Genomic DNA, 26657 nt, shown 5'->3' with positions numbered 1-26657 from the left:
GCCACACCTCTGACTCTGCCGCTCCATAAACTCTGCCCTTACATCCAGCAGTGCCTCCTTCCCGCTGAGCTAAACTGTGCCTCCATTAAAATTACCCTTCCTCTCCTCCCAGGGTTTCCTCTGTAATTTTCTGCTCAAAGTCAAAGGAAATAACAAAGCCAGGGCTGCTCTCCAGCCTCCCCCAGACATCGCTGCCCCCTCCATGACAGCTCAGTCTGCAGCCTCCGCTCTTCCCAGCAAAGCCACGTTGCCAGGGATCTTCCCAGCCGACTTCTCTTCCCAGCTTGGAGGATTTCCCCTGAGTGGAGGCATCTGCAGGCAGGAACATACATTTGGGTCTTCAAGACTTGACTTTGACATCCTCCCAGGGACTTTCAGGTTTACAAAAAAAAAAAAAAAAAAAGCCACTAGCAGGGCCAGCATAAAAAGCTTTCAGCCACCTCAAAGAAAATAAGAAAAGCTTAATTCTCTCATTTTCAGTCCTGAGGCAATATTCTCTCACTCTCATGTTTTACTGGTCTTTTTAAAGTCAGGGAGTTCTAGGGAAATGGGTGGAAGATGTGGAAATCCTATTGCAAAAGCACCTGCCCGCTCTTTTCCCCAGAGAGCCACACAGAGAACATTCTATTATTTAGTTAATTGCAAAGAAACAATTACAAAGGAACTTGGCAAACTCTCTCCAATCACAGCAAGACCCACTGCAGTCCAGTAAGTTCAGCAAATTAGCAAATAAGTGAATATAAAAAGGAAAGAATAACACAGCTCAAATTGCACTTCATTCGTTTGTTTTGTCACTCTTCATTTCTATTTAATTATTTAAGGTATTTCTTCATAACATTCTGGTACATTTTGTGTAATAATGAAGGTTTACTAGCATGGAAATGCACTACGTGGCTATTAAATATCTGCAGAGAGAGGGAAGAAAACTGCCAATTCTCTGAGTGGATTATAGAGAGCCTGTTCAGGAAAAATTTCCAGGTTAGATAAATAGAAGGTCCTGCCATAATTTGTAAAAGTTCCAAATAAGGATTATTGCTTAATAATGGCAATGGCAAGGCAATGTTTGTGCAGAACATTGTAACTTGTACTTACAGACATTCATGGTCAATCCCATTTATTAAAAGCTCTTCTAATTTTCCATGCATATACCTAGAGGCCATTCAAACACAACCTTTTTTTACAGCAGCACTGTAACCAAGTGACAGATTTTACAGTATTTCATCCCTAAAGTCATATTACAGCAAAGACTTTCAAGCTGTGTTACACTACTGAGGCAAAGCCTCAGCTCTGCAGAGCTGACGGGCTGAGGAGGGGAGAGGAATGAGATCTGGGTGTGGGATTATCCAGCTGATAATGAGGGAGGTAACACAGCCCTTGACAATGGACATGGTGTCCCTCCTGGTTCTTCCCAGACCATTTTGGGCATTTATGACACTTCTGTTCACTCTACCAACAGCAAAAGCTCTAAAGGGGCTAAAGAAGCTCTAACTCAGTGCAAAGCCAGGGATAAATGGTCAGCTCAGGTGCAAAGAGAAAACAGGAGTTTTCTCTGCAGCAAAAGCCAGAGGGGCAATGAAAATACAGCAACATCAACATTTGGTTATAAACTTTATTTCAAAATTCAACAATTCAAAGAAAATACATGACAATTGTTTTAGCTTTTCAAAGATCCCAAAATAAATTACATAAAATACTTGCACAGTTCTAAATATTAAAAAGATCATAAAAATTAATGGTGCTCTCAAATGCCAAGATTAATCCTTTTCCATTTTGACTACATTAGAAGTTGCCTGTGCAGGGATTATTTTTATAGCTATGCAGAAAACAATACAGTTTTCAGGTCTTGATGCCTCAGTAAAGATTTACAGGCAAAGGCACTTAAGGGCAAAAAGAGATCAAGAGAGATAATGTCCCATTAAAGTCAGATCTCTGTACTCACACACAATCTCTAACACTGCTGTAAACTGCAGAAGGTTTTCAGTCAGGAACACCAACAGAATGGAAACTGTGCTTTTAGATTATGTAGGGTACAGGGGAGTTTAATTTTAATTCAAGACCTTGATGCCCCCACAAGGTTTCCAGGCCTTTCTACAGAAAAACACATTTGCTCCTTTTCACCCTAATTTCTGTCTGTGTCTGGGTCATCCCAAGGTATTACCTCCCATTTATCCCAGACATTTATCTATTGACAGTGCTACTGCTGGTCACAGGCTCAGGTCAAACACAAGTCCTTCTGCTCTGTATCAACTTGCTAATACTTTCATATTGCTCATTACAGCACAGTGAAGTAAAAGAATGTCTTCTTTATTGTATTTGCTGTCCCAGTATTTCCCTAAAGGATGACAGCTAGGCAGGTATTTGGTATCAGTCTTGGTCCTGACACATTACACACTCTCCCTTTAATGTGTCAGACCTCATCTCTGGTTACTCTCTGGAGAGATCCATGACAGAGTCAGTTACAGACCTGAAATATTATACACAACAACTCAGTACAGCACTGCTTCCATTTAGCTAAATGACCCTTCTTCTTAACATGATTTCCAGAAAAAGAGGGAAACAGATCCCAGTTTCTACCAAAAGGATTCTATCCCTTTTATTTTACGTTTATTTTTTTATCCTTCCTGCAGATGACAGTCATGTGACCAAAGCACCAGCAGGAAAAATTTACCCATTGGGAGTGCAAATGACATTCTTCAGACTGCTTTGGGTATGGAGAGCTCCCAAAACTGCCTTTGGAAATAGCACAGGCAGCATTTCCACCGATGGGATTAAATGAAATCAGCTGCATTGTGCTGCAACCATCCAGTTTCCTCTTTGGCTCCAAGTACTGGCACAAACTATGATAAGCCTCAGATAGTGCTTCATTGAAATCACAGAACTGAGACAGCCCTGACTTATTGGTATTCTGCAAAACGGTGGTGACTGATTTTTAATTTAGAAAAGAAAAGGTGATAAAAATCTTATATTTAAGAGAGTGCTTTCTGTTTACAGGAGACTTTATTACTCTTTGATGACAAAGAAACCATTAGTATTTCCAAAAACCTTCACTGTGTGCTTGTAAAATTAAATTCCCCTTTCAATAAGTACCAAGATTTATCTAGTTCACCTTAAAAAAACCCACACACATTTCAAGGTCTTTGAAGGATGTTGGTACAACAGTAGGAACTATTCAGTCAAAAAGCACAGTCTGCACAGAAGATCGGGAAAGACACCTGTGATTATATTCTCCACAGCCCATCAGGTCTTTGGTCTTTCCATGGATCATGATATTGTGCTTTTTCTGGATGCACTCTTAATTTCTGTTATAATCCAACCTCCCCCTTCTGTTCCCAAACCAAACTGCATGGATGAGGTACGAGCAAATGTTCAGGTGAACATTTCAGACACTTCTATTTCCTATGTCAAATGTTTTCACTTACTAGAGCTGATCCTGCAAAACATACATAATTTGTGATTTTTTAAGCAGAAAAAGCACTCAAGGGTATCCTTCACAGCACACTCCTGCTATTACACACCTGCCCTGACAAATCCAAAAAGCTGATTATGTCATCAGACATTCAACACAAAACAGTACCATACATATCACCATACACACATGGAAAAGGTCAATAAATAAGAAAACCCAGCTGATACAGTAGGTCTGGTATAGCCCTATGACAAAGAAATGGCTTTCTAAAAGTCTTTACAAGGTCTGCACAGACTGTAAATGTTCAGTATGAAAATAAAAAAGATATTAACATATGACACAGTAAAAATTTTAAATAGCGAAGCACAGATAAAAATACCAGTTGTACCCCTTTGAATACATGGGCTGAAATCTGGAGTGATGTCATTGACCACTTTCTGATTAACAAATTATTTTAGTTGACCTGACAAAAACCTTTGTTTGACATGAAACAGCTTAAGCCTTTATCACTTTCATTTAAATTTTGCAACTGAATTTATAATCCATATTGTGAAACAAAACATTAAAGTGTTTTGGTTGAATTTTTAAATCCAAACTCTCTGTGTACCAGAAGGTTAACAGCCAGTCAGTGGCATTAGCCATAAAGTCTGCAGAGACACCATACCAAAGAATCACTCATTTATGGTGGAAATTATGTGAACTGCCATTAAAAAGGGGCTGATATTCCCCCTTTTTTCATCTTTGATATGCTTGATCTTGGCACAATAGTTTTGTTTGTGAATCGAATAATTCAAGATCACCAGAGCCTGTTACCAAAACTCAGAAGTGGCTGTAGCTTTTCTTCACCTGCAGCAAGGGAGGGACAATGACAATGTCATCGGAGTCGTCTGAGTGAGCCTCATCCAGGGGCATGGAGGGAGCAGAGCAGGACCTGCCTGAAATGATTACAGCAAACAAGGTCATCAATAAACAACATTGACCAAAACAAGCCCTCGAGGGAAGTGTGGAATTCTCTGAGCCATTAAGTTTCCAAGCTTATTCGGGAGTTCCAGTTATGGATGACTCTGATCTATCTTTTTCTGCATGGAGCTATTTCTGTTCCTCTTTTACAAACCAGCATGCACAGCAAGGGTGGAGCTGACACACTGACCATGCATGATCTGTCTTATTGCCTTTAAATCTTTCCAAGAGGTCACACACCACCACATAAAGCCGTTTGATACCAAAGCCATCACAAGTCAAAATCAAATATTAAATCTCCAGAAAAGGAAAAACTGACCCCAGCTTAAGCTAAGCAGAAAGGTCACAATGAGAACTTGACACAGATATAGATGGAAAAAAGGGAACTAGGTGCAAAAAAAGGTAGAAGCTCTCAGCTACTGTCTTTTACCCCAATACATGTAAAATAATCAAAATATTATTCACATGCTGTACTACCGAAATGACAATAAAACTAGTGACCACACCACTGAGCTTTTTCCTTTATTTTATATTTTACTTCTTTGTCGCTTTTCTGGATGTGTTTCTATGCATCTCATCCATTCCAATGGATTTGAAGAAGTGTTCAGGGTGTGAACAGATATTCCTGATGATTCCAGTAAACACAGAAGAATCAGAGGGATAAAATGAATACACACAGAATCCTTGACACATGAAGAGCAGAACCAGCAGCTTATAACCCCTGTGCAAGAGATGTAGGAACTAAATGATGACTGCTATTAATACCTTCTAGCACAATATCCTCCCCTCAGCTATTAATACCTCCTAGCACACTATTCTTCCCTCAGCTCCACATATTTTGCAGTTTCAAACATAAATCCTGAGTGAAGATTCTCCTAGAGAAGAAAACAAATCAAGAGGACCCATGGTAGAAAGAGGAGACAGGCAAGAAGCCGCAGTCTGAGGTTTTGACCTGTATTGGAGGGTACACAGTGAATATTACCTGGGGAGAACAGACCTGCCATGGGTCTTTTAGTGAAATAAGAGATTCCTGACATGAGAAAAAAAATTTCCTGGTGTGGAAGAGCAGGCATACACAGAAACTGGAACATGGAATAGAGAAAAGGGACCACAACTGGCCCAGGAACAGGAAAAGAGTGACAGACAGAGCCTGTGAATGGCAAGGGGGAATGCAGGTAGGGCATTACATCAATCTCAGCCTACAGAAGCAAGGAAACACATGATTTTCTAGTTAAGTTTTCTAGTTAAGAAATTCTCTGCACCAGTCAACAAATAATGTCAGAGTTTTTCAGGGAGATTTATGAGACAGTAGTACTGGTGATACAGAAGAGCAAAGGGAACTGCCAAAACCAGGCATGATAACCAGAAGAAGCCACTCCAACAATAAACATATTATACATGAAATAATTTAATATTATCCAAATGACTTTTGATTATATCCTGCTCTTGACGTATGAGATTTTCTTGTCCTCATCTTCAGTTTGATATCAGCTTTATCTTTGTGCTTGTGAAGGGTAAGCACTGATAAGAGTTAAGGGTTATATGTAAATTCCAAAAAAGCCTGAAATGAAGTTAGCAGTTGCAGCCAGAGTGGTCAGTAATATGCAAACAGAAACACTGCCCTTAATCAAGATTGCTGTGCATGTACAGAACATATTCTTCCTTCTTGTCACTCCCCTGACAGAACAAAACAAAACAGCAAGTCTCACAGGCTGAATTGTTAATTTCTGTTCCACTTCATGGGAAACAGCAGAAATGGCTTTATAAAATCTCCAGGTTCTGAAGAACTGAATAATACACTATTTTTTTAAATTAATTTTTTTCTTTTTCTAGAAAATACAGAGACAGCTAATGTGATGTAAACAATGAATTATAAAGTCGGCAGTGAAAGACCAGGATTACATACATTCATTCTAGCAGATGTATAAGATCTTTTAAAACATATTTTCATCTTCCCCATTGTTCTTAATGCCAAAAGTGCAGTGAATTGAAAAGAGTTGACTGAAAGCTTAAGATCATTTTAAGATCTAGAGGTCATGAAATGCAAGTTTGGACTTGGGACAAATCAAGAAAGAACTTGTTCAATAGCTGCATAATTTAAAGCTAATAGAATTTCATTGCTTTTACATCACTCAGCTGCTCACCAAGCCCCTTTTCTCATGTCCTTTCCAATCTGCAGGATGACCACTGAAATCCCAATTTACCATCAAACTCCAGTTTTGCCAGTGGATTTTTATATCAATTATCGGCTCAGAATGGCAGGGGTGGACTTCTAGTTAACTTTAATTTTAGTTTAAGCTACATAAATCCATATGGCAAACAACCACATAGATCACTGATGGGTTGCATTTACACCAGAATACTCTCCTTCTTTTAGGAGGTTCTTCCCAATTCACCTTTTAGGAGAATTTGGTTAAACACTCCAGTAACCAGGACCTAATTCTTCAGAGAGCTCAGTGCCAGTCAGTCTCTTGGGCAGCTGTGCAGTTACAGAAGCACATCCCCAGTGTGCCTCTCCACAAACCACCTGGATACATTCTGTCCTCATCCCAGAGTTTGAAAATGTCTCCCACATTCATAAAATCAGCAGCAAACAAAACCTGCTCTGCTTCCCATCTGTCCTTTTTTGATATTCACCAAGAAAAAGACTGCAAGGAAGAAAGTTTGAAAGTATGGTTCCCCCTCTCTCTCTCTTCCAGTATAAACTATTCCAGAACTTCATCACTCATCAACTTGTCATCACAATCTGCAATAAAACTTAGCTTTGAAGACTTCATATCTAGACAATGACTGTACTGGACTTGCTTCATCTTACACTCTTCTTTGGGTCTTAGAAGGACTAAGTATATTTAGGGAATTCTTTCTCTTTGAGTAAAATTTCACAACTGATTTACTCTGGGTTTAGAGTGAGTATGCCAATAATGTCTATTCCAGTAGAGCTCAGGCAAAACAGGGTGCTGCAGCACTTTTTTTTTCCCCAAATACTATCACCAGACATAATTAAAGTCACTCAAAACTGAAACATCTTCAGAAGCAAGTCCTACCTACTCCTTCACAAAGTAAAAAGCACCTCCAAATATGGAACACAGTAAAGTTTCTTAAACACATTTTCTTTTACTGAAGTGTTACCTCTGTTTTCACAACCCCTGCAAATCTGGCTTGTTCCCCACCTCCTATCTTAGAGAAACAGCCTCTCTGCTTACAGCACTCTCTGTCTCTGAGCAAGTCTGCAGGGACTGGCAGCTTTTCATTGACAAAAAAAACAAGTCAGTGTTTCTCAGGTCACACTCAAAGTGGCTCCTTTTTTTTCCCAACTGGTCCATAAAAGCCCAAAATATCCTACTCTGGACAGAATCAGCCCTTTTCAATTTCACTCCTTTGAAACTGCATGTCTAAGGCTGTCTTATCTGCAGCATTGTTTTGCCTTTCCTACTCAGTACTTCTAACATCCTCCTAAAAGCCTCCTTGGCTTTAACTGCATCTTCTCACAAACAGCAATAAAGAATTCAAGAAGAAAACCAAATGGCACAAGAGCTATAAAAGAGACAGATTTTCTCAGTTTGTATTACAGTAGTACTTGTTGGCAAGGTTATCCAGGACTTCATTTTTCCCCTTGCTGCAGCAGCTGAAGACTGCTGAAAAAAATGTGACTAAATGCACATGGCTGCCTAGGATGGCTCTTTTTAGCAGATATCTGTTTGTCTTCTGCAGAAACTAAGTCAGGGTGGTGGAAATGCTCTCAGCTTGTCCATGGCTAAGGACCAAAATGTGATGGAAAGTACCATAGCCCAGCTACAGGGCTGAAAAGGAAGCAGAGAGGCAATACAGGGGAACACCACGTTCCCTCAGTAATTACCACTTACACCAGAGAGACCTTCCAAATCACAGCTGGGACAAACAGACAAAGCACTGTGAAGGAGCCGGTGCTGAGACTGTCAGAGCTTTTATTTTTTATGTAGGGAACTGCACGTGCCAGTAGAAGCAACATATCACTAAATAAAGCCACACACAGGGAGTACAAAGATGCACTTGCACGTGTGTGTGCACGTGCAGATGTTCTCTATAAAACTGTGCATGGACCCACCCAAAACACACAGACTTTGGAACACAGGGGAGGGAGATTACCAGGAAGAGATGATGTGAGCACTGGGGGAAGTCTCTGGAGTGCTGCTGAGACTGGATTCTTCTCTGGGATGTAAAGTGCAGGATCTGCTTTCCCACTGGGTGCTCTGGGCACAGAGGGCCTGCAAAGAGACACACTGAGAGCATGAGGCACAGAGCTGTGTTTGCAGTCTCCCTTCAGAGGGTGTGCTGGAAAGTTTCTTGTGCTGCTGCCTGATCACTTGCAGAAGTGAACCCAGACACTGAAGTGAGGTGACAGCCATGTAACTCTCCTTGTAACCATGGCAGCCAACATTAAAAACTTTCAGAGCAGTAAACCCTGGAGAGCAAGGAAGTATTTTTCAAGACAGAGTCACCATAAACCTAAACAGTAATCAAATCACTCAAATCACTTCTCTCTGCCTGAGCTAAGTTACTTGATGGCATTCTAGCTTTTCCCCATTCTTCCTCCACATAACCCTTAACCTGCACGTGTCAGGGTTTCAGATTCACACATTAAGCAAATGTATTAGCAATCTGTGTGACAACAACACTAACCTTTCTTTTCCAAAGAGTAATTATTTTACCTTTACTCACTGCTATGGAAGAGAACATGCAGCAAGATAGGGGAAGACTCCTGCTGCCACAAAGCTCCTTTTAGTTGCACATCTTTTGCATCTTCTCAGGAACAAGCTCTCCCTTGTCTTTTTTGTAACTGGCCTTGTTCTCCTTCTCTGCCAAGGAACCCACACTAAAATTCTATTTAAAAAAATACTCCTCTTCTGTAATAAAAACTATTTTGCTACTTACTTACCTCTCCTGAAGCAGTCCTGTACGTGCTAAGTGAGCTCTGAAAATGGACTGGATGAATGTCACAACCTCATCTCTCTCCTTGCAATCAGAGGAAAAGCTCAAGGAGTCTGACATGGAAGAGATGCAGGAGTCCTGCAAAGCAATCAGATTAAAGACAACTGACCTTTTACAGATTGCACAGAAGCCTGACAGAACCTTTCACAATCTCACTCTTGATTGGGAAACTGGCAGTAGAACAAACATCCCCATCTTTTGGTCTGCAGTTTTTAAGGTTCTATAAGACTAAATCAGCAGGAAATGCAAATCTGATCATCATATAAGCTTTGAAGCATCAGCATTCAATTAATGAAAGAGCAGACACCTGCAAGGAAAGTTCATTTGTTTTCCAGGAAGGAAACCTTTTGAAGATGAAGGAGGTAAGACAACCTCCATAATGGATTTATCTTCTGCTGGTACCAAGCCAAGTATTCAGTCCTTCTACATTGGGCCAGTTTACCACAATCAAAGAGCATGTAAAGTGCAATCAGATGGACAACCTGGATGGAGAATTACAAATTAACTTTAGCCAGCTAAAGGTCCAAAGGATGTTTGTACAACCTGGCAAATGATTTACAGAAACACAATGTTTAATTGGTAAGGAAATTTTTTCATATTCAGAACTAAATAATATGGAGTAAACTGGACATGATAGAGGACACCAAGTCTTCAGCTGTGCATGCCATATCAAAAGTCCTTTACTTTTTAATCCAATAAAAGATGCTTTCCAGATTCCTATTTCTGAAGTTCAGTGAAAAAAGTTTATCTATTACTCCAGTGATTCAGTAGTGAACACTTGAGAGCAGGTACAGTTCTCAAAAGCATTCCAAATTAAAGAGTTAAAAGGTGTGTTATCTGATGGGAGAACCAGGGGGGAAAAAAAAAGACCTAATTACAGCCTTACAGGCCACAAGGCTGAGAAGTTACAGCTTTAATTCTAAGAAAAAGTGTGAACTACAGAAAGAAGGGAAGCCAGGGAATAAGCTCGGTATCTTCCTAGTGGTGTTGCCAACCAGCACATTAAAACAATCACCAGGTGATTCAATGAATTAAGCCTGGAAGTAAAGTCCTTTACACTGCAAGATAAACACAGAGAGAAGCTGGGATCCCCATCTACCCCCACCATTACCTGGCTGTGAGACTTTGCACCATGCATGTTGTTACCCAGCAGCACTTTCTGTCGAGCTAAATGTCCTCTGAAGGCTGCCTGGAGCACAACAACTGCCTGGCATAGAGAGAAGTAGCCATTAGCTCCTCTGAAAAACAACCCACAGACATTACACCTCCAGGGTCACCTCTGGGGTTTAAATTCCATCTGGGAGGTGCTCAGAACTGATGCTATCAAATGCAGTGAAGCTCTAGCTGCCAACACCAGCCTACATTTCACCAACACAGCACCATGCTCCCATTCCCACATTGGATTCTGGCTACCCAGAGGGCTCTGTGATGCTCTGGCACAATCAGAGACCAAGCCAAGCCTTGCAGACCTTGTGGTGATTACTCTGAATGTAAGGCCTTCCACTGCCCTCAGAGATTTTATTGGGTTGTAATCAACAAAAAGCATTTAAATGCAAACCAGCATGTCTCTGTCACTTGGTTGGAATTAGTTCTAATGTCTGAAAGTGGGATTTTTCATCTTCTGGAAGAAACAAAGGTAAGATGTTACACTGTGCTATTTGAAAGAAACAGTTTAATCAAAACCTTTCTGCAAAAGATTTCTCAAGAAGTGACTTTGTTTGACAAAGTCAGTGTCTTCATAACTCTCACAGACATTTCTCCTTAGCAAAAGCTTCAAATCCTACTTCAAATCTTTCTGAAGCTTCCTCATAATGAAAACTAAATCATGATTAGAATTATCTAATTCAGAAAAACTTTCCTGTCTGCTGGTATCAGATTTTGTTCAGAATTTTCAGAAGTTTTCATCTTGCAGAAGGTACCCACTATGGAAAATTTGATAACACAAGGGAAACACTGACAAAATATATGAAACAAAATCTGGATGTCAGAAGGAAGATTACATCCAGCCTAAAGAACAAATATTGTCTTGGCTGCTTGCCCTTTGATACAAATTAAACCTGTTGTACTGTTTTGTTGGGTGCCATAAACACACTCACCTCATCCAGAGCAATTTCTTCTTTCTGAAATGAAAAATGCCCACATTAATGCCACATATATATAAGTTTTAGCTAATAAACATTTTCCAAATTTTCCCCATCAATTAGAAGACATGGAAAATACCTGTCCCAACCCCTGCCAAACTCAAACAACAAACTTAAGGAAATAAAATCTTTTAATCATTTAAGATGTCTGGATAGGTGTTAAAACAAGAGTAACATTCAGAGGGGGATGCTCTTGCTGTTCCCTGATGGCATAATCTCACCTTGTTTTTGTACATCTTCCAGCATCTCTGGATGATTTTGGCTGCTTGTTCTTTCCTGTGATTTTCTGTGCCTTTAACTGTGCAGACTGGTGGAGCCTGCAAAGGAGAATCTCTAAGTTAGTACAGCAAAGACACAAAGCTGTGAGGGAAATGGGTTACAAATGACTCAGGAAAATCAGCTCCAGAGCTCATCCTGCCTGTAGGGCAGAAGGAAGTTCAAGAGGAAACTCCTGGTTCTGAACCCTGCTTGTGTTCAAACTCCTCATGGAGATGACTTAGAGTAAAACACATCTCTGCCCCTCTTTCAGCCCTTAGCAGGGCATGGGAATGGAAAAGTTTCCATTTGCACATGATTCTATCTTTCTATGCATTGCTAAGGCACTGCCAACCCTCTGCTTTGTGGCTCAGAAATTATTTGTATGTTATCAACAGACTGAGAACAAACATCAGGTTACCTGATTTTGCAGTCCTTCTCCAGGAAAGACAAGTATCAATTAACCAGGGAGGTCCCTAATGGCTCATCCTGGCAACTGTGGCCCCACAGTCATCTCTTGAAGCTTACTGAGAGCTGGACATTGTATGACACCAAGCTTGTGTAAGTTGGCATAAAGCTACTCTTCTATTTTGATGAAATTAATTAGAGGAAAAAGAAAGAAACCAAGAACAAAACAAGATTTTGTTCCAGTTATTTCTCCCGAGGTGTGGTTGCATATTCCACCTCTCACCATATGATCCTTTTGATCCCTAATTATTCCACTCTAATTGCCATACCTCACTTGCCAAACAAAAGTTAACTGCAAGTTTAAAAGACTAATTTAATTTGTTGGTGTAAAATTTTAACTAGAGGAACAAGAGATTTTATAGGCTTTGAACAAACCTCTTGATTCTGTGAAAAGGATTTATTTATAACCTAAAACCGCCGAGCTACAGGCTTAAGTTTAGCAAATGGATCATGTCATATTAAAAATGACAACCTACTATTAAAATGAAAAATTGGTAGGAACTTAGTGATAATTACAAATAATGGGAACATTTCAATAAATGGATGGTTACTGGCCAAGAATATATATAGTCTGCAGAGGAAAAAAGGAGCTGTTTGTTGGCTGTTTTTAAAGACTCCACTTATTTGGTATTCAAAACATCCTCTAGCATCCCTGAGCCTATAAGAAACAGAAAAGAACCTACAGAATTGCACACTATATCAGCAAGCAGAACCCTCTTAAGCCACTGGACATTTTTATTAGTATTTTTTACTACGTGTATTTCAGGGTCTATTTATTTTTAAGCGCAAATCAAAATCCCCAGTAATAATTTCCAAGCAGTATTTAGTGAAATGAGATTAACATGGCCACCGTGCCTCTGAAAGCAGCTCTGTCAGTGCCCATCCATCTCTGCTGGCCATTACCACACTTGAAGAGGGACAGAAGATTGCAAAGATATCAAGTTCAGACACATTTCATAAAATCCCCAGCTGAGGATTACAGAGCCACATTTAAGGCTGTCCAGGATAACCAGATGCACAAATATATTTATTAGGTATCAGAAAAACCAGAAAGAAGAAGTTATGAATACCTCAGCTCTAGGAAAACTTCACTTGAAAGGGGATAAGGCTTTATTTCATTGTATTGACATCTTCCTTAGTTCTTGACTCAAATATTATGTTCTCTCAGCAGCAGAATTAAAAACCCCCAATTTTCATGATGTTTAGTGTTCAACATCCTGTAAATCTTCCCATGAAAAAGCACCTCACTTCCCTCCTAACAGAAAAGCAAATGAGTATTTTCTGACTGGACAGCACTTGTGGCCTAAGTGACCATCTGGTCAGCAGAAGGAAAAAAAAAAAAATCACTGAAAAGGAATTTTTATCTTTTGCCAGTCTGCCAGTGAGCACATTTACCTGTGTCTCCATTTTTATCTGTCAACTCCTACAAGACCTCCCTGCCTCTAAAAAATTGGACTGAAAGCAGGCAGTGGCCTCAGATGCTATAAGAAGATAAAAGCAACCACTTATTTTTAATTTTTTTTCAAGTATTGGAAAAGACCCAAGCACTTCAGAGTTTAAATCTTTTGCAACATTACACTGAACAAGAGAAAAAGCAACAGCAAGGCAGAGAATCGCTAAGAGAACAGCTTCAACAACTCCCCCAAGCTGCAGTGGTAATTATTGAAAAAACTTATTTCCAACAATTATTGGGAGTTAACCATCATTATCTCTATGACAAGATTTAATGCCTCTTTGAAAAGACACAACTAACAGCTATTTAGACTACCAGCTCAATTTGAAATCTGTATCAGGCACAAGAAAAAAGAAAAACACAAACAAAAATGTGTCTGTACCTTATTAAGCTTTTCCACTGGATCTTCTGCCATTTGTCTTTTCTCTTCCTCCAATTTTAACTCCAGTTTCCCAACTTTCTGTGTCAGGTTCTGGATTTCCTCACTATGGTTGGAAAAGCAAAGATATTTATAGCTTATAGAAATTTTCTGTTGTCCCTGCTTTGAAAACACTGAACCTATTTCATAAGACTTGGTTGCTTTGGGTTTATTTTTTAAGGCCAAAGCAGGAAACTGTTCAGGATGATACCTGTTCTCATAGTAACAGACATAACATCAATTCTCAATCTGTGATAGCACAGCCTGATGTTAAAATTAAGAAGTCTCAAGGTTACTGTGGTAGCCTTGATGCTATTAATAATGTATCTAGATCTGCTACAGTTTCCTATTTGTTAGTGGAAGTTGTTTCTCACAAAACAATATTGAAATAACTTTTCTTTTGCCTCCCTTGCACAGGATTATTACTCACAGTTATACAGAATACATGGAGTAACTGGAATGACACAGAGGCAATGGTCTAGAAACACTAGGAAAAATGTCTGAGCCCAACACAGAAGTTTTTTCCATTTATCTTATGAATTTTTATTACAATTTACATCTTGTTTTTACCATACTACTTGGTCTCCCACTTTTCCTGAAAGCACTCTACAGAATTCTTCCCCAGTGACTTACTCCATCCCTCCAAAACAGTTCTGCTTAAAAGAATTCCCAGCTTCTTGCAGTTCAGATGAACTCCTATGGATTTTGAACCACTTCAAAAGAGAATTATCCTTTAAGAGATTTTTTTTGTTCTCAAAGGATCTATTAATACAAAATGTTTTACCTTAAAGTCTGCTCTTCTGTACTCTTTTCTTCCATCTTATTCTGCCACTTCTGCAGCTCCAGCTCCATTTCAGACTTAGCCTGCAGTAACTGCTTGATATCTAATCTACAAAGGTAAAAGCCACAGCATATCTTAGGACAGAAAGCAGGTTTGAATGGAGAAAGTGGGAGATCAGGACAAAACATGTTGGAAAAGAAAAAAACACAAATTTTTTACAGCACAATAGGAGCAAGAAGTGCTGCATAAACATATAACCCTTCAAAGGGTTTTCAGTGTGGTTGGCAAAAAAATAAGCCTTGAAAAATGTGCTAGAAATGAGCAGAAATTCTCAGTTTTCATCCTATGGCTTTTTTTCTGCAGTGTAATTTTACAAAGCGAGCAGGATTAGAAAGAAGCTTTTGAAATAAAAATTGAAGGAACCCTCAAAATTAATTTTCTTGCAGGAAATGTGAAGTACTTATTACATCATTTCATAACACGATCAGAAATAATTACACAATTCACACCTGCAGGAGAACATTCCAGACAAGAGTCATACTCACTCTTTACTGAGTAGGAGATTCTGAAGTGCTTTCCTATCACTCTTCAGTTTCTTCACCAGCCTTTGGAGGCGACAGCATTCCTCAGCATGGTCTAAATGTTGGGATGCTGGATGATCCAGGTCTACAGAAGGTGAAGATGACCCAGCAAGCACTTGTGACACCTCACTATCAGCTGATGACACCCTGGTGCTCTCCATGGCACATACTTTCTAAGCAGGGTGAATTTACATGGAAAACACAAAAGAAAAGGAAAATTAAATTTAGCATGAAATTACTTTATTTAGGCCATGAGAAGGGGTCAAATGTTAGTGAATTGTAAAATGTGCATCTATATATAACAAGTATGATAAAAGCAAACAGGGATGAAGGGCTCATGCTACAAGCATCAGTTTATGTGTGTGAGGCAGAATGCACAAGGCTGAGACATTGAAGGACAACATGCCAAGAGCATAAGGCAGTGGTTCTGCATTTTCTACTCCAAGACAGGTAAGAAAACCACTTAACTATGATCACTTACTTTTTCTAGATCCGAAATCCTCCTCAGCAGCCTCTGTCTGCTCCATTCACTATAATCTAAATACAGTAACAAAGTTTTAAACATGTAACTACATCAATGGGACAACACTGTTCTTGCTTTTTGAAACTTCTGTCCACCTAGCAAGATGATATAAAGAACTCTGAATGCCAGCCTCAAATATCTACCAATGAAAAAATGAGAACAGGCTTGAAATATCTGACTTATACACCAATTGGCTCAGAAATCAATATAAGCCATTCACATTCACCAGTTTTCAACCAGAGAAGCAGTTTTCTGAGTGAAACATTAAATCCTCTATCAATTCCAGTCTGGAATTCTCAGGGACAATAATAGAGGAAACACACGTTGACTGGAGAAATCAGAGAGAGACTCCTGAGAGAAAGTTCTCATTCTAACTTTGCCACTCCTGAATCTTCATCTTTGCAATAACTCCCTTTTTTCTACCTTTGTAGGACCCTGCTGTCAACATCTTTCAGATGTACCCAAATCCCTTGCCCCACGTTCACCCATTTTTCAGCACATACTTTTTGTTTTACTGGGAGGAGGGGAACTGCTCAGCACATGATCCAGATCTTCCTTCAGCCTCCTATTCTCAGCCTGCAATTCCTTGATGTTCCTGGACAACCTCAGCACAGCAGCATTCAGGGCCTTCAGTCGTTTCTGGGTGTCTCTGCCCTCTGCACTTGGAAAAGGGGTCAAAACCAGAACATTAACTTGAAAGCAGAGAATAAAGAAGCAGCATTAAAAAGAGTAGACAGCCTCACTATTCAAGTCAGCTAGCTAAGTTAACTGTCCCAGTTCCCCCACAATAGCATTTGTCAACATTTTTTATTTGGGGAGTTACCTATTCTTTTCTGAAAAAGCATGCAAAGACCATCTTGCTCAACACTTTCATGATCGTTTTAATTTGCATCAAAGAAAAAAGATACTTTAAAACATTGAAAATTCATTTATTACTTTTACTTCCTCCCCCACTCTGTTTCATTTATGCATAAACAAGGATGTTTGTATGAGTGTTATTTATTTTGTTTTCTGTCTGTTTTGTTAGCCAGCCTTACAATGCTTCACCAGCACTCTGTGAACCTCCGATTTAAAAAATACTTCAGCCAACTGTGAGACTCCTCCAAAAAACTGTTCAGCACAGAGAGCCAACCTGCAGGCTCTGAATTATTTTTGTTCACTAACAAACATTGAGACTGGGAGAGAGAGAGAGCTAGACAGAGATGGAAAAACTCTCAAACAAATAAGGCTGTCCAGATGTCATGGATGACTATCCACACAGCTGTCCCAGGCAGGAGGGAAAAAAAAAAAAAAAAAAAAGTAAAAATCAAAACACAACACACCAGCAAAATAGGGCAGTGACAGAAATCACAACCATAGCACTCAGTGCCATTATTTTAGGCTCATCAAAACCTAAATAAAAAATTTTACTTCAGTCCATTTTGAGGGTTTGCAAAGTTAAGCTTCTAGCTAGAACTGGATACTAAAGCTTCACATATAAATAACCATACTTCAGCATTAACACTGAAAAAGAGGAGCCAAATGCCATTCACTTCAGCCAGAACTAATGGAGACAAGCATCATGAAAGAAATACTCTCAAACAACTCTTTCTATGTGCCAGAGTCCTGACCTTCAACATGATTTATTATTTCAGTGCTCAGCTTCTCAAGCAGAGACTGACAGTCATGTAATGGAGAGAGACTGCCCTGTGCACCACTTTTTGAAGCTATGAATAAATGAGGACAAGGAAGAGACCTGATGACTCATTTTCACCTGTAAATAAATTAGGTGTGATGGCTCAGAGCCTCGAGAGGCTGGTCACTGCACGCCTGAGCCAAAAGAGACTTGTTTTTTTAAAATAGTGACAAAACAAATTGCAGTTTTCAATGCACAAGCAACATGAATTAGAGAACACAAGCAGTATAAATAATGACCCTAAAGAGTTCTCACATGTTGCTATTAATCTAAATAATTACACCCAATGTTAAGACAGTTGTCTGTACTTAACACTTAGGAGGTCAAGTATATTTTGAAGTGGTGTGGTAACAAATTTTACTATCCTACAAGACACTCTTCCCCTCTTCTAGGCTCAAGTAACACTCACTTGCATTGATGCTTTTAATTTGCTCTCTCAGTGGAGTTCTGTCTTCTGCTTTTGTGCTTTGATTTTTATTGCCTCTCCACACTGTCCATCCTCACCACCATGCCCACACTTGCACACCAGCGACAAGCACCAGTACTAGCTGCTCTGACAACTTAATAGTCTGTCTCTCTGTACCAAAGAAAAATAATGTCTACTCCAAGAATGTTTTTTTGCAGCACATACTCTAGAGCAAGATGCAGAATTAACTCAAGTGTGAAATGCCAAACTTCAAGGGAGTTTGTTTCAATTACCAGTGATGCCAGAATAGGTGTGATTATGAGGGAAGATGTAACAGAGATAAATTTTCAGCGCTATCGTGTACTTTTTAAATAGCTCTGGTGGTTTTCCACATCCCCAAAATGATCTATCTACAAGGAAAAAATGTGACTAAGACCTATTTCAAGGCTGTGAAGCCAAGCAAACCAGTACCAAAAAGCAAATCCAGCAATCTAAATTACAAAAACTGTTCCCATGCAGTAGTTTTCCATCAGTTAAAGCAGGACATAAGTGATGTATCAAACACATGGATGCAAATGTTTGCCTCAAAAGAATTAAACATACTTTTTCCTCATGGTCTCTGACTTGGCCAGGAGGAGTTGGAGGCGATGAACCTGTGAAATACAGATTCCATTAAGGAGAATTAGCAATGTCAGCTTCCACAGCAACACATTTGATCATTAGGTGAAAATCAGAGCAAGACTCTTTGGGTAGTGGCAGAGCTAATGATGCCACTACTGAAAATCAGGCTACTGTTAGATTTGCTTCCATCTCAACATTACACTTATGGAGGTACAGTAGGTTCTTTATTTGCCCTTTTTCATTGACACACTCAGCTAATTGAAGAAAAACATTTTTTCAGTACATACAGCTGGAGCTATGAGACTATCTATGAAAATCTGCTTTCTATGACAGGTGCTGCTAAAGTATAAGAAATCTATCTTAAACATTCCATTTACATTTAGACTCAACAACTGAACAGCTTCCTGTCCTGCATGCACACTGAAGGACCTGTCAGATGTACCTCTTCATAGTAGGTTTCCATGGCTAACCTCACTTCTTCCAAATTGCTGGTCTTCATGTCAGCCTGGAATTCACTGAAAGTAGAATAATACAGAAAATAATCCAGTCAGATCAGCAAAGACACTGCAAGACCTGGTGGCTCATAATTTTTGGTTTTATAATTAATGATATGTTCTCAGAGTTTATTAAAATGTCTTAAGGACTAGAAGAACACAAAAGAAAAATAATATGGATTTCCAATTCTCTTTATTAGCTCATCTAATACAAGCCTCTGCCCCCTCAAAGTCATACTTAATAGTGTTGTCTTTCTCCTTGCACTGCTCTTCAAGCTTGACAATCTTCTGCTTTAATCCAGTAACCACCTACAGAAAGAACAAAGAGCTCATGAGTCCTTGAATAATCTGTCTCTTCACAGAAGGTCTATTCCTGTCTGCCCTGTCTTTATAAATTGTACCTAATCAGATATACTTATTTCTATATATTTCAGTACTTGGTAAATCATACACATCTGCTACCCTGTGAAAAAGAGAACACTGATGAAATCAGATACCTGATTTATATCTCTGGTAACATAACCAGCTTAAGAATATGCATACAAAACCATAAAATAAAAACAACATTGCCCATTACCTTCAAAGCAGCAAACAATAGGGAGAATACTCCCTAAACAGACTCAAGACAATGACGCTCCCTAAAATAATGTTAATGCTAGATCTTTGTTACTGACTTCTTACCTGACTACAGAGATAAAGGTTACATGATTCCCTAATTGATTATTCTTTCTGACTGAATTCTATTTTTTCAGTAGTGTTTCACCTTAGCAAGAGGAAAAAGGACAAATGAAAGCAGATGAAGACACTCTTACCCATCCATTATCAGCCTTCTTTTCTGATAAAGCTCGTGCCAGCTCAGAGCCCTGCAACATAACAAGAAAAAGCAAATGACCAACTCTGCTATTTAATTCTACTGCTGGCTCTTCCACAGAATTTTCCAACCTACTCAACTCCACAGTCACTTCACAGTCCAAGAGCTGAAATTCTGTACTCCCTATGCTCATAGCTTTCTATTAGCACATTTCTCCCAAGATGTAGGTCTGCACACAGTGAGAGCCTCAAGAAATTCAGTAAGATTCCAGTCTATAACTACAAATGCTTCTTGTCAGGGCCTGACAAGGCTGCTCTTCTGCCTGCTGGTCAGGTCTCTGGACTGCATGAACCCATCACTCTGCAAGAGGTTAACTCCCTTCTATTCTTAGGCAAAATATGCAGAAAGTGGGCCCCTAAAGAGACAGCATGATCATTTTACCTTCAGAAATTAAAGGTATTTGTGCTAAATGAACTTATCTGCACTACATGGCATCATCTTCCTTTGAACTGAACTGGACTGCTGATCTGAGATCACACAAACCACAAATCCCTTCATGCCACCTCTCATATTCAAGTTCTTCCCTCCTAGCAGTCACCACACTACAAACTCCTACTCTTTTGCCCCACTTTTATCCCCACAAGAAATACCCACCCTGGAAGGATCCAGCAGCTGCTCAATCTGTCTATCCTTTCTATTGTTCTCCTCTTCCAGTCGACGGAGCTTTGTTTTCATTCGATCTCCCTCATTCTTCTGAGCTTGTATTGTCTAAAAGAGGGGAGAAGAATCTTAAGCACATTTCAGAAATAGGAAGACACAGAGGAATGTGTTTAAGATGGAAACACATTTTGATGTCAAAACCAATTCAGTTACAATGGCAAAAATGAAGTGAAAGAGGAAAAAAAAAAAAGGGAAAACCCCCAAACCACAGAACCATCACAGTGGACCAGGGCAGTCACCAGGAGAGGACAGCTTAGGGAGGAGACAGAGGAAAGATAAAAGGACAAGCTCTACCAGAAAGGCACAAATGATCAACCACAGCCAAGATATTTGCCTACAGGTAACCCCAGTGCTAACAAGCCTAGTCCTCATCTTTCATACACCACACTAACATCAACAGGAAAAACCTACTCTAACCAAATCACACCACGAGAACAGTGAAATTGTCTAAGACAGACACAAGTTTTAGTTTAGCCTTACATTACAAATGCAAAAAATGTGGTGGATGTCCCAGTTGTAGAAACCAAAGTAATCTGCATCATTAAGACCTGGACATGTACAGGTGGATGGAGCAATGGCATGACTTTTTCTGTAAGTATCAGAGAAACTGTACCTTTTTCAGTTCTATAATTTCATCATACATATCTTCTTTTTCTTTGTAGTCAGGAGTTCCAGGAATGTAGCCTACAGAAAGGGGTATGTAAAATAAGTAGATCCAAAAGAGGTATTTTTAACCAACTAGAAACTGTATAGTTAAAGAGAAATATCTAGAACAGCACCAAACTGGAAACTAGGCTTTTTTTCTTTCCTTGAAGAAGAAAAATCAGCAAGGAAATTAATTTTAGAAATGCAGGCGAAATTGAAGTGTTACTGTATGAAATTTCTGCCAGATTTTGCAGCCAATTTCTCCTAATTACTTATCTTCTTTCTGGTGCTATATTAAAATATCCATCTCAAGAAATATACAAATTTCACAGAAGACTGCAATCTTCTCATCCCAAAAATCCATTATTTACAAAAGCTTTCTAAAAGATGTCCAGAATACATTTTTCTATTTATGCCTAACATGTCCAAATGCATCATCTTGTAAAGTTGCCAGAAACTATGTATTACCAGTAAAAGTATAGGTGTCATTTTAAATGGAAGTGGAATTTTAATGCTTACAGTTCTCCTTTAAGAAAAGCAGAATAGAACTTTTAAAGTTTGCTCTTCTCATAAAACTCATTTGATTTTAATGTCACAACCACATGATAAAACACTTCATAGAGAAGAAGTAAAAGGAGTCAATTACATAGAATTTCAGGCAAGCAGATGGTTTCTATCAATGGTTCCTAAACTATGTTTTGAAGTCACAATAAATTGTCTACAGCTGTCCCATTGAACGGTATTATATTTGCAATGGTTTCAGCTGCAAATGCATGGCAATTTGCAAAAGTTCTGAAAGCTAATAGTGATTCATTGCTCAAAAAAATTGGAAATCCCTGCCTTAACATATTTAGAAATCTCAAAAAGTATCTCATGGATCATATTTTGACACATGAATTTTTTTTTAAACTAAAATGACTTTTGCTTTATTGAAGCTAAGATATTAAGCAACATGTGCTTTTAGAGGGGAAAAAAGATCATTCACTTTTATCTACCACACCATTGCAGAGTTTACCATTACTGGAAGAACGAGAATGTTTTGGCTTTTTCATTCCCAGAGCTTCCTTCAAATATTCTGGAGTGCTGCTGGAAACGTTAGCTCGCATATGCCCCATGTCAACATCTGACTTCAGAGCATGGCTCATTCCTGCCAACAAAAATGGAACAAAAATGCGAAAATTGGGGATAATTGTGAATTAAATTTGTGGAGTTATTCTGAGCAAATGCAACATGGAAAGCTCCAGATGCTGTTAATTATTCCCTCTATAAATTCCAGTGCTCAAGATCAGATAATTCCAACCACCCAAATAAATAACAGGGAAATTAATTTCTATGTAGCCTTTAATCAAATACAAATCTATTTTTTAATAGCTTATATGTTAAGCTGCCCACAACAATGAATTTTATCCACAAATGCAAACAACATTTTTATACCAATACCTTGTTTCAGTGATCCCAGCCACAGCTGCCTTGGGTTTTTAACAGCTGCATTCTCAAAAGATGCACTGCCCGTTCCCTGCAGAGATCGCCAAGCCGCAGCTTTTTTAGGATACAGTTGTGTGCTCGAGCTGTAGGGAGACTCTATAGCAAAAGAAAATATCTCAGTGTTGCCTTCAAAAGTTCAAGGTCACAAAAATTTTTGTTGTCTTGCTCTTCAAAATTCCCGGACTCAATCCTATTACTTATAAGAATAGAATTTAACAGCATGTTCCATACTGGCTTATAATGGGGCAAAGGGACAGTCACATCAAAAAATCAACCCAAAAACCCTGTAGGGAAAAAACACAATTCCAAAAAAATGGAGAGGCTTAGGAAAAGGCATAGTGACAGTAGTATGACTCAACACATGTGGAAAAATTTACATGTACAGCTTGGATAGGCATCATTAAGATAATGAACATCTAAATGTTGTTATTAACAACATTTTAAGGTAAAGTCTTCTTTGAAACATTTGCTGGAAGCCTAAAAAGGAAGGTAAATGGAAAAGTATAGAAAAAAACCATAAACCCCAGAAAAAAAGGACAAAGTCAATATTAAAATTGCAGATCTAATAATAATAAAAACATTGTACTGTGAAAAAAAACCAACCCACTCCAACAAAAGAAACAGAGAACTGCTAAATCTACACACAGAGATCTACTACTGGATGGTAGAGAGCTCCAGTGATTCCAGAGTCTCCACATAAAACAAGTATCAGCATTTCTCCAAAAATACAAAGAGAAAAACAAATTCAGAATGATTGCCAACAGAGGGCATAATATTAGAAAAACGTAGCTTATGCTGGCGAATCAAGAATTACAACCAACCCATAAACTTCAATATTTTACCCTATACAAGTTGGACTTCACAGGCTACAGAACAGATCTCAAATAGGTGTGCTCTGCACACAGCAGTGAATAATTCTGAAGAGAATAACAAGATGTTGTCTCAAGTAAATCTTCCAGTTCCTGTGTCCCACAAATGCGTCTTGTTTTCCAATCGCAGAAGAAAAAATTTTGGAACACTTACTTGGTGACTTTGGAGGCTTGTGAAAAATCTTCTTCTTTAACTTCTGAAAGACAAACAGATTTAAAAAAATATTCAGCTCTTAAGATTTCATCATATAATCTCAAAATTGCCTTCAATCTCCATTTTCTATGAAGATCCTTTGTTCAATGAGACAAAATCTTTGCTATAGAAAAGAAAGATAGTAGCATAAAGCATATGCAGAGTTGGGTACAGAAATGGTCACTAGAATTAAGGCAGTGCCAACTGATTATACAGATAAATTGTCAATTTGTGCTCAGAACACAAGACCTTTCCCATCAATATTAAATATGAGTAGCAGCAAATTTAGAATAAACCCAGAGTAGAGGCTGATCGGTAGAACCATTTAGCTAAAGGAGTTATTTAATTCCATTAAAACTCTCTAAAAGGATTACTTAAGCCCATAACTTGATAGGAGAACAAAATAAAGCCAAACATCATTTGCAGCCCCAGTGCTGAGAATTTAGAAGGCAGAATTACATCTGGAATTAGAGGAGGTTTGTGAATCAAGCCCCGTTGGAGTGCCATTGCTCACTCTCCTCTCTGAGGGGTGTCTTGATGAGCAGGAGGCACCACAGAGATGCAGCAGGAACATGAGAGACCTTCTGGGGCATTAATCAAAACTCACCATTTCTGTATCTGACTCACAGGTTATCACAGACAGGCTGTCATCTCCCTGGGAAACAGAGACAGGACATTTGCTAGTGAACACCTGGTTATAACACACATCCAGAAAACTTTTACTATTCAAAGCACAATAAAAATTCAAATAGTTTTCTTCCATTGCATTGCTAAAATGTCCATTATTTAAGATAAAAATAAATCATTTTTCAAAAACACTGAAACCACTGAAAGATGGCGGCATTCTTGCTGCAAAAGCCAGCATCACTTGCTCTAACACAAATAGTTTTGGGATTTGAAAGTCACTTCAGAAATGAACCATCACGGAATGGTTTGGGTTGGAATGGACCTTAAAGAGATCCTCCAGTTTCAACCCCTGGGCCATGAGCAGAGACACTTTGCTCTTCAGTCACAGACTTGGCACTGCAGTGCACTGCATTACACCAGCTAAACCTTCAGCTGGTTCTCCATGAATTTTTCCACCCTTTAAGCTGCAGCCGACCAGTTGTTCCCTCTTCATTTGATTGTCCTACCCTTGCCATGCTACGGAATGGTTCAGTTCCTATACTGAAATGGAGAAATGCTCAGGCTGAGGAAAAAAACTCAAACACAAGGAAGATGACAAGCTTCCCTGCTTCTCAAATGCAAGCATATCCACAGCAGAAGGAAAATTTCCACTTAGCTTTCATATTATCTGCATGCTGCCTGCACAGCAATCACTTTTTTCACTTGCTGCTGCCTCCATGGCACTCACAGCACCAACCTTTCGATAGATGCTGATCTATGCCTGTAAGAGGCAGGGGAGGGGTGAAGTATTTTTGGAAACCCTGGCTGGCAGAATAGGAGCAAAGATTGACAACAAGGCAGATAAAGCAGCTTGCCATGCACACTGAGAGCAAGCAGGGATGTGTTTCACACACCAGGCCATGCAGTTTTTCATTTCCTGAGGCAATGCTTCTTGCAGCACACTGATGAATTTTATTTTAAGGCCTCTCATTCTGAAATATCTCTCTCCCTAACCGCAGCTATCACTTTTGGAATCTGAGACTGTGGAGGGTGCTCAGCCTTGATAAATGGTAAGAACAAAACATTTGTCAGGATACAAACATGCAATAACAGACCCACCACTGCCCTTGGTAACCTTCACAGTCCCTTTGCTCCTGCAAAACTGCCCCAACCAAAGCTACCTACAACAGGCAACAAGAGAACATTGCTTCCCAAAGGGACCCAAAACCTCCATCTGGCTGCTGAGGGGATGGGAAACAAATGCCAACACAGAATCACAGAATCATTTCGTTTGGAAAAGTCCTCCAAGATCACTGAGTCCAACCTGTAACCAAGCACCACACTGTCAACCAGACCATGGCACTGAGTGCCACGTCCAGCCTTTTCCTTAAACCTCCAGGGACGGCAAATCCATCACTTTCCTGGGCAGCCCATTCCAATACCCAATCACCCTTTCTGTGAAGAAATTCTTCCTAATGTCCAACCTAAACGATCCTTAGCGAAGCTTGAGTCTATGTCACCCCGGTGTCGTGCTACGAGGCACTCAGGGACACACAGGCAGAGCCCAGAGTCCCGCGGGCTGGAGACGGCACAAGCCATCCCGCTCTCCCTCCTAGCCAGCGCCTCGCCGGCCTGACAAGCCAGGGGTGCTCCAAGGCTTTGCCCCGGCGTCGCTTCTTGAGCCGAGCCCGGGCCGAGCAGGCCTAGACCCGGGGCCTCCTCCTCCTCCTCCCCGCCGCTCACTCCTTACCAGCTCCCCCTCCGCGGCCGCCTCGCCGGGCCCCCGGGCCATGGTGGGGAGCAGGGGGGAGGCCTCACGGGGCGGCGTGGCGGCGGGGGCTGCCTTGGGCCATGGCTGCAGGCTCGGGGCTGGGGGCCGCCATGGCCCCCCGCGGTACTTCCGGGTCGCGGTAACCATGGCAACCGCCGCGCAGCGCCAGCGCCCCCCTGCGGCCCGGAGTCGTGGCGCATGCGCAGTGTCTCAGCGCCCCTGCGGGCAGCGCCGGGCATGGCTCGGCCTGGCCGCGGAGCGCGAGTGACACCAAGCGGCCCCGCAGGGCGGGGAACCCCGGCGGGCGGCCGAGCAGCCCCTGCGAGAGCTCCGCTCCGCCACCGGGCCGGGAGCTTCTGCCCGGGAGCGCCGGGACAGCCCCGGGCAGGGCGCGACTCCATCCCGCC

General features: G+C 40.2%; 1 protein-coding gene across 6 annotated transcripts; it reads right to left on the bottom strand.

Annotated features, from left to right (window-relative positions):
- Positions 1-1595: 1595 nt before the first annotated feature.
- On the bottom strand, positions 1596-26620 carry IQCE (IQ motif containing E). 6 transcript variants are annotated; one of them, XM_085074540.1, is made up of 22 exons: positions 26230-26616; positions 24481-24528; positions 23835-23877; positions 22767-22907; positions 22342-22473; positions 21295-21365; positions 20616-20729; positions 19963-20013; positions 19389-19459; positions 19099-19171; positions 18639-18688; positions 16458-16615; positions 15913-15968; positions 15396-15604; positions 14854-14958; positions 14034-14136; positions 11697-11792; positions 11431-11454; positions 10446-10541; positions 9282-9412; positions 8492-8610; positions 1596-4252 (listed from the first exon to the last, which is right to left on the bottom strand). In XM_085074540.1, the coding sequence occupies exons 1-22, from the start codon at positions 26395-26397 to the stop codon at positions 4203-4205; spliced, it is 2109 nt and encodes a 702-aa protein (XP_084930666.1). In that variant the 5' UTR covers positions 26398-26616; the 3' UTR covers positions 1596-4202. The 6 variants fall into 6 exon arrangements, with proteins under 6 accessions (XP_084930666.1, XP_084930664.1, XP_084930667.1 ...); XM_085074538.1 differs by having other exon boundaries at positions 1596-4341; positions 26230-26614; XM_085074539.1 differs by lacking the exon at positions 1596-4252 and adding an exon at positions 4355-4991 and having other exon boundaries at positions 26230-26617.
- Between the last annotated feature and the right edge of the window lie 37 nt (positions 26621-26657).

Source organism: Lichenostomus cassidix, chromosome 14 (genome assembly GCF_008360975.1).
Source record: "Lichenostomus cassidix isolate B80296 chromosome 14, HeHo_3.0, whole genome shotgun sequence".
Classification (NCBI taxonomy): domain Eukaryota; kingdom Metazoa; phylum Chordata; class Aves; order Passeriformes; family Meliphagidae; genus Lichenostomus; species Lichenostomus cassidix.
This window is presented reverse-complemented; position numbering and strand designations above follow the sequence as displayed.

Coding starts and splice junctions, on each gene's coding strand:
- IQCE (XM_085074538.1), bottom strand. CDS start 26,397: ATGGTTACCGCGACCCGGAAGTACCGCGGGGGGCCATGGCGGCCCCCA. Junction 24,529..26,229: donor CGGCCGCGGAGGGGGAGCTG/GTAAGGAGTGAG, acceptor TCTGTTTCCCAG/GGAGATGACAGCCTGTCTGT. Junction 18,689..19,098: donor TGGAAACCTACTATGAAGAG/GTACATCTGACA, acceptor TGTATTTCACAG/GTTCATCGCCTCCAACTCCT.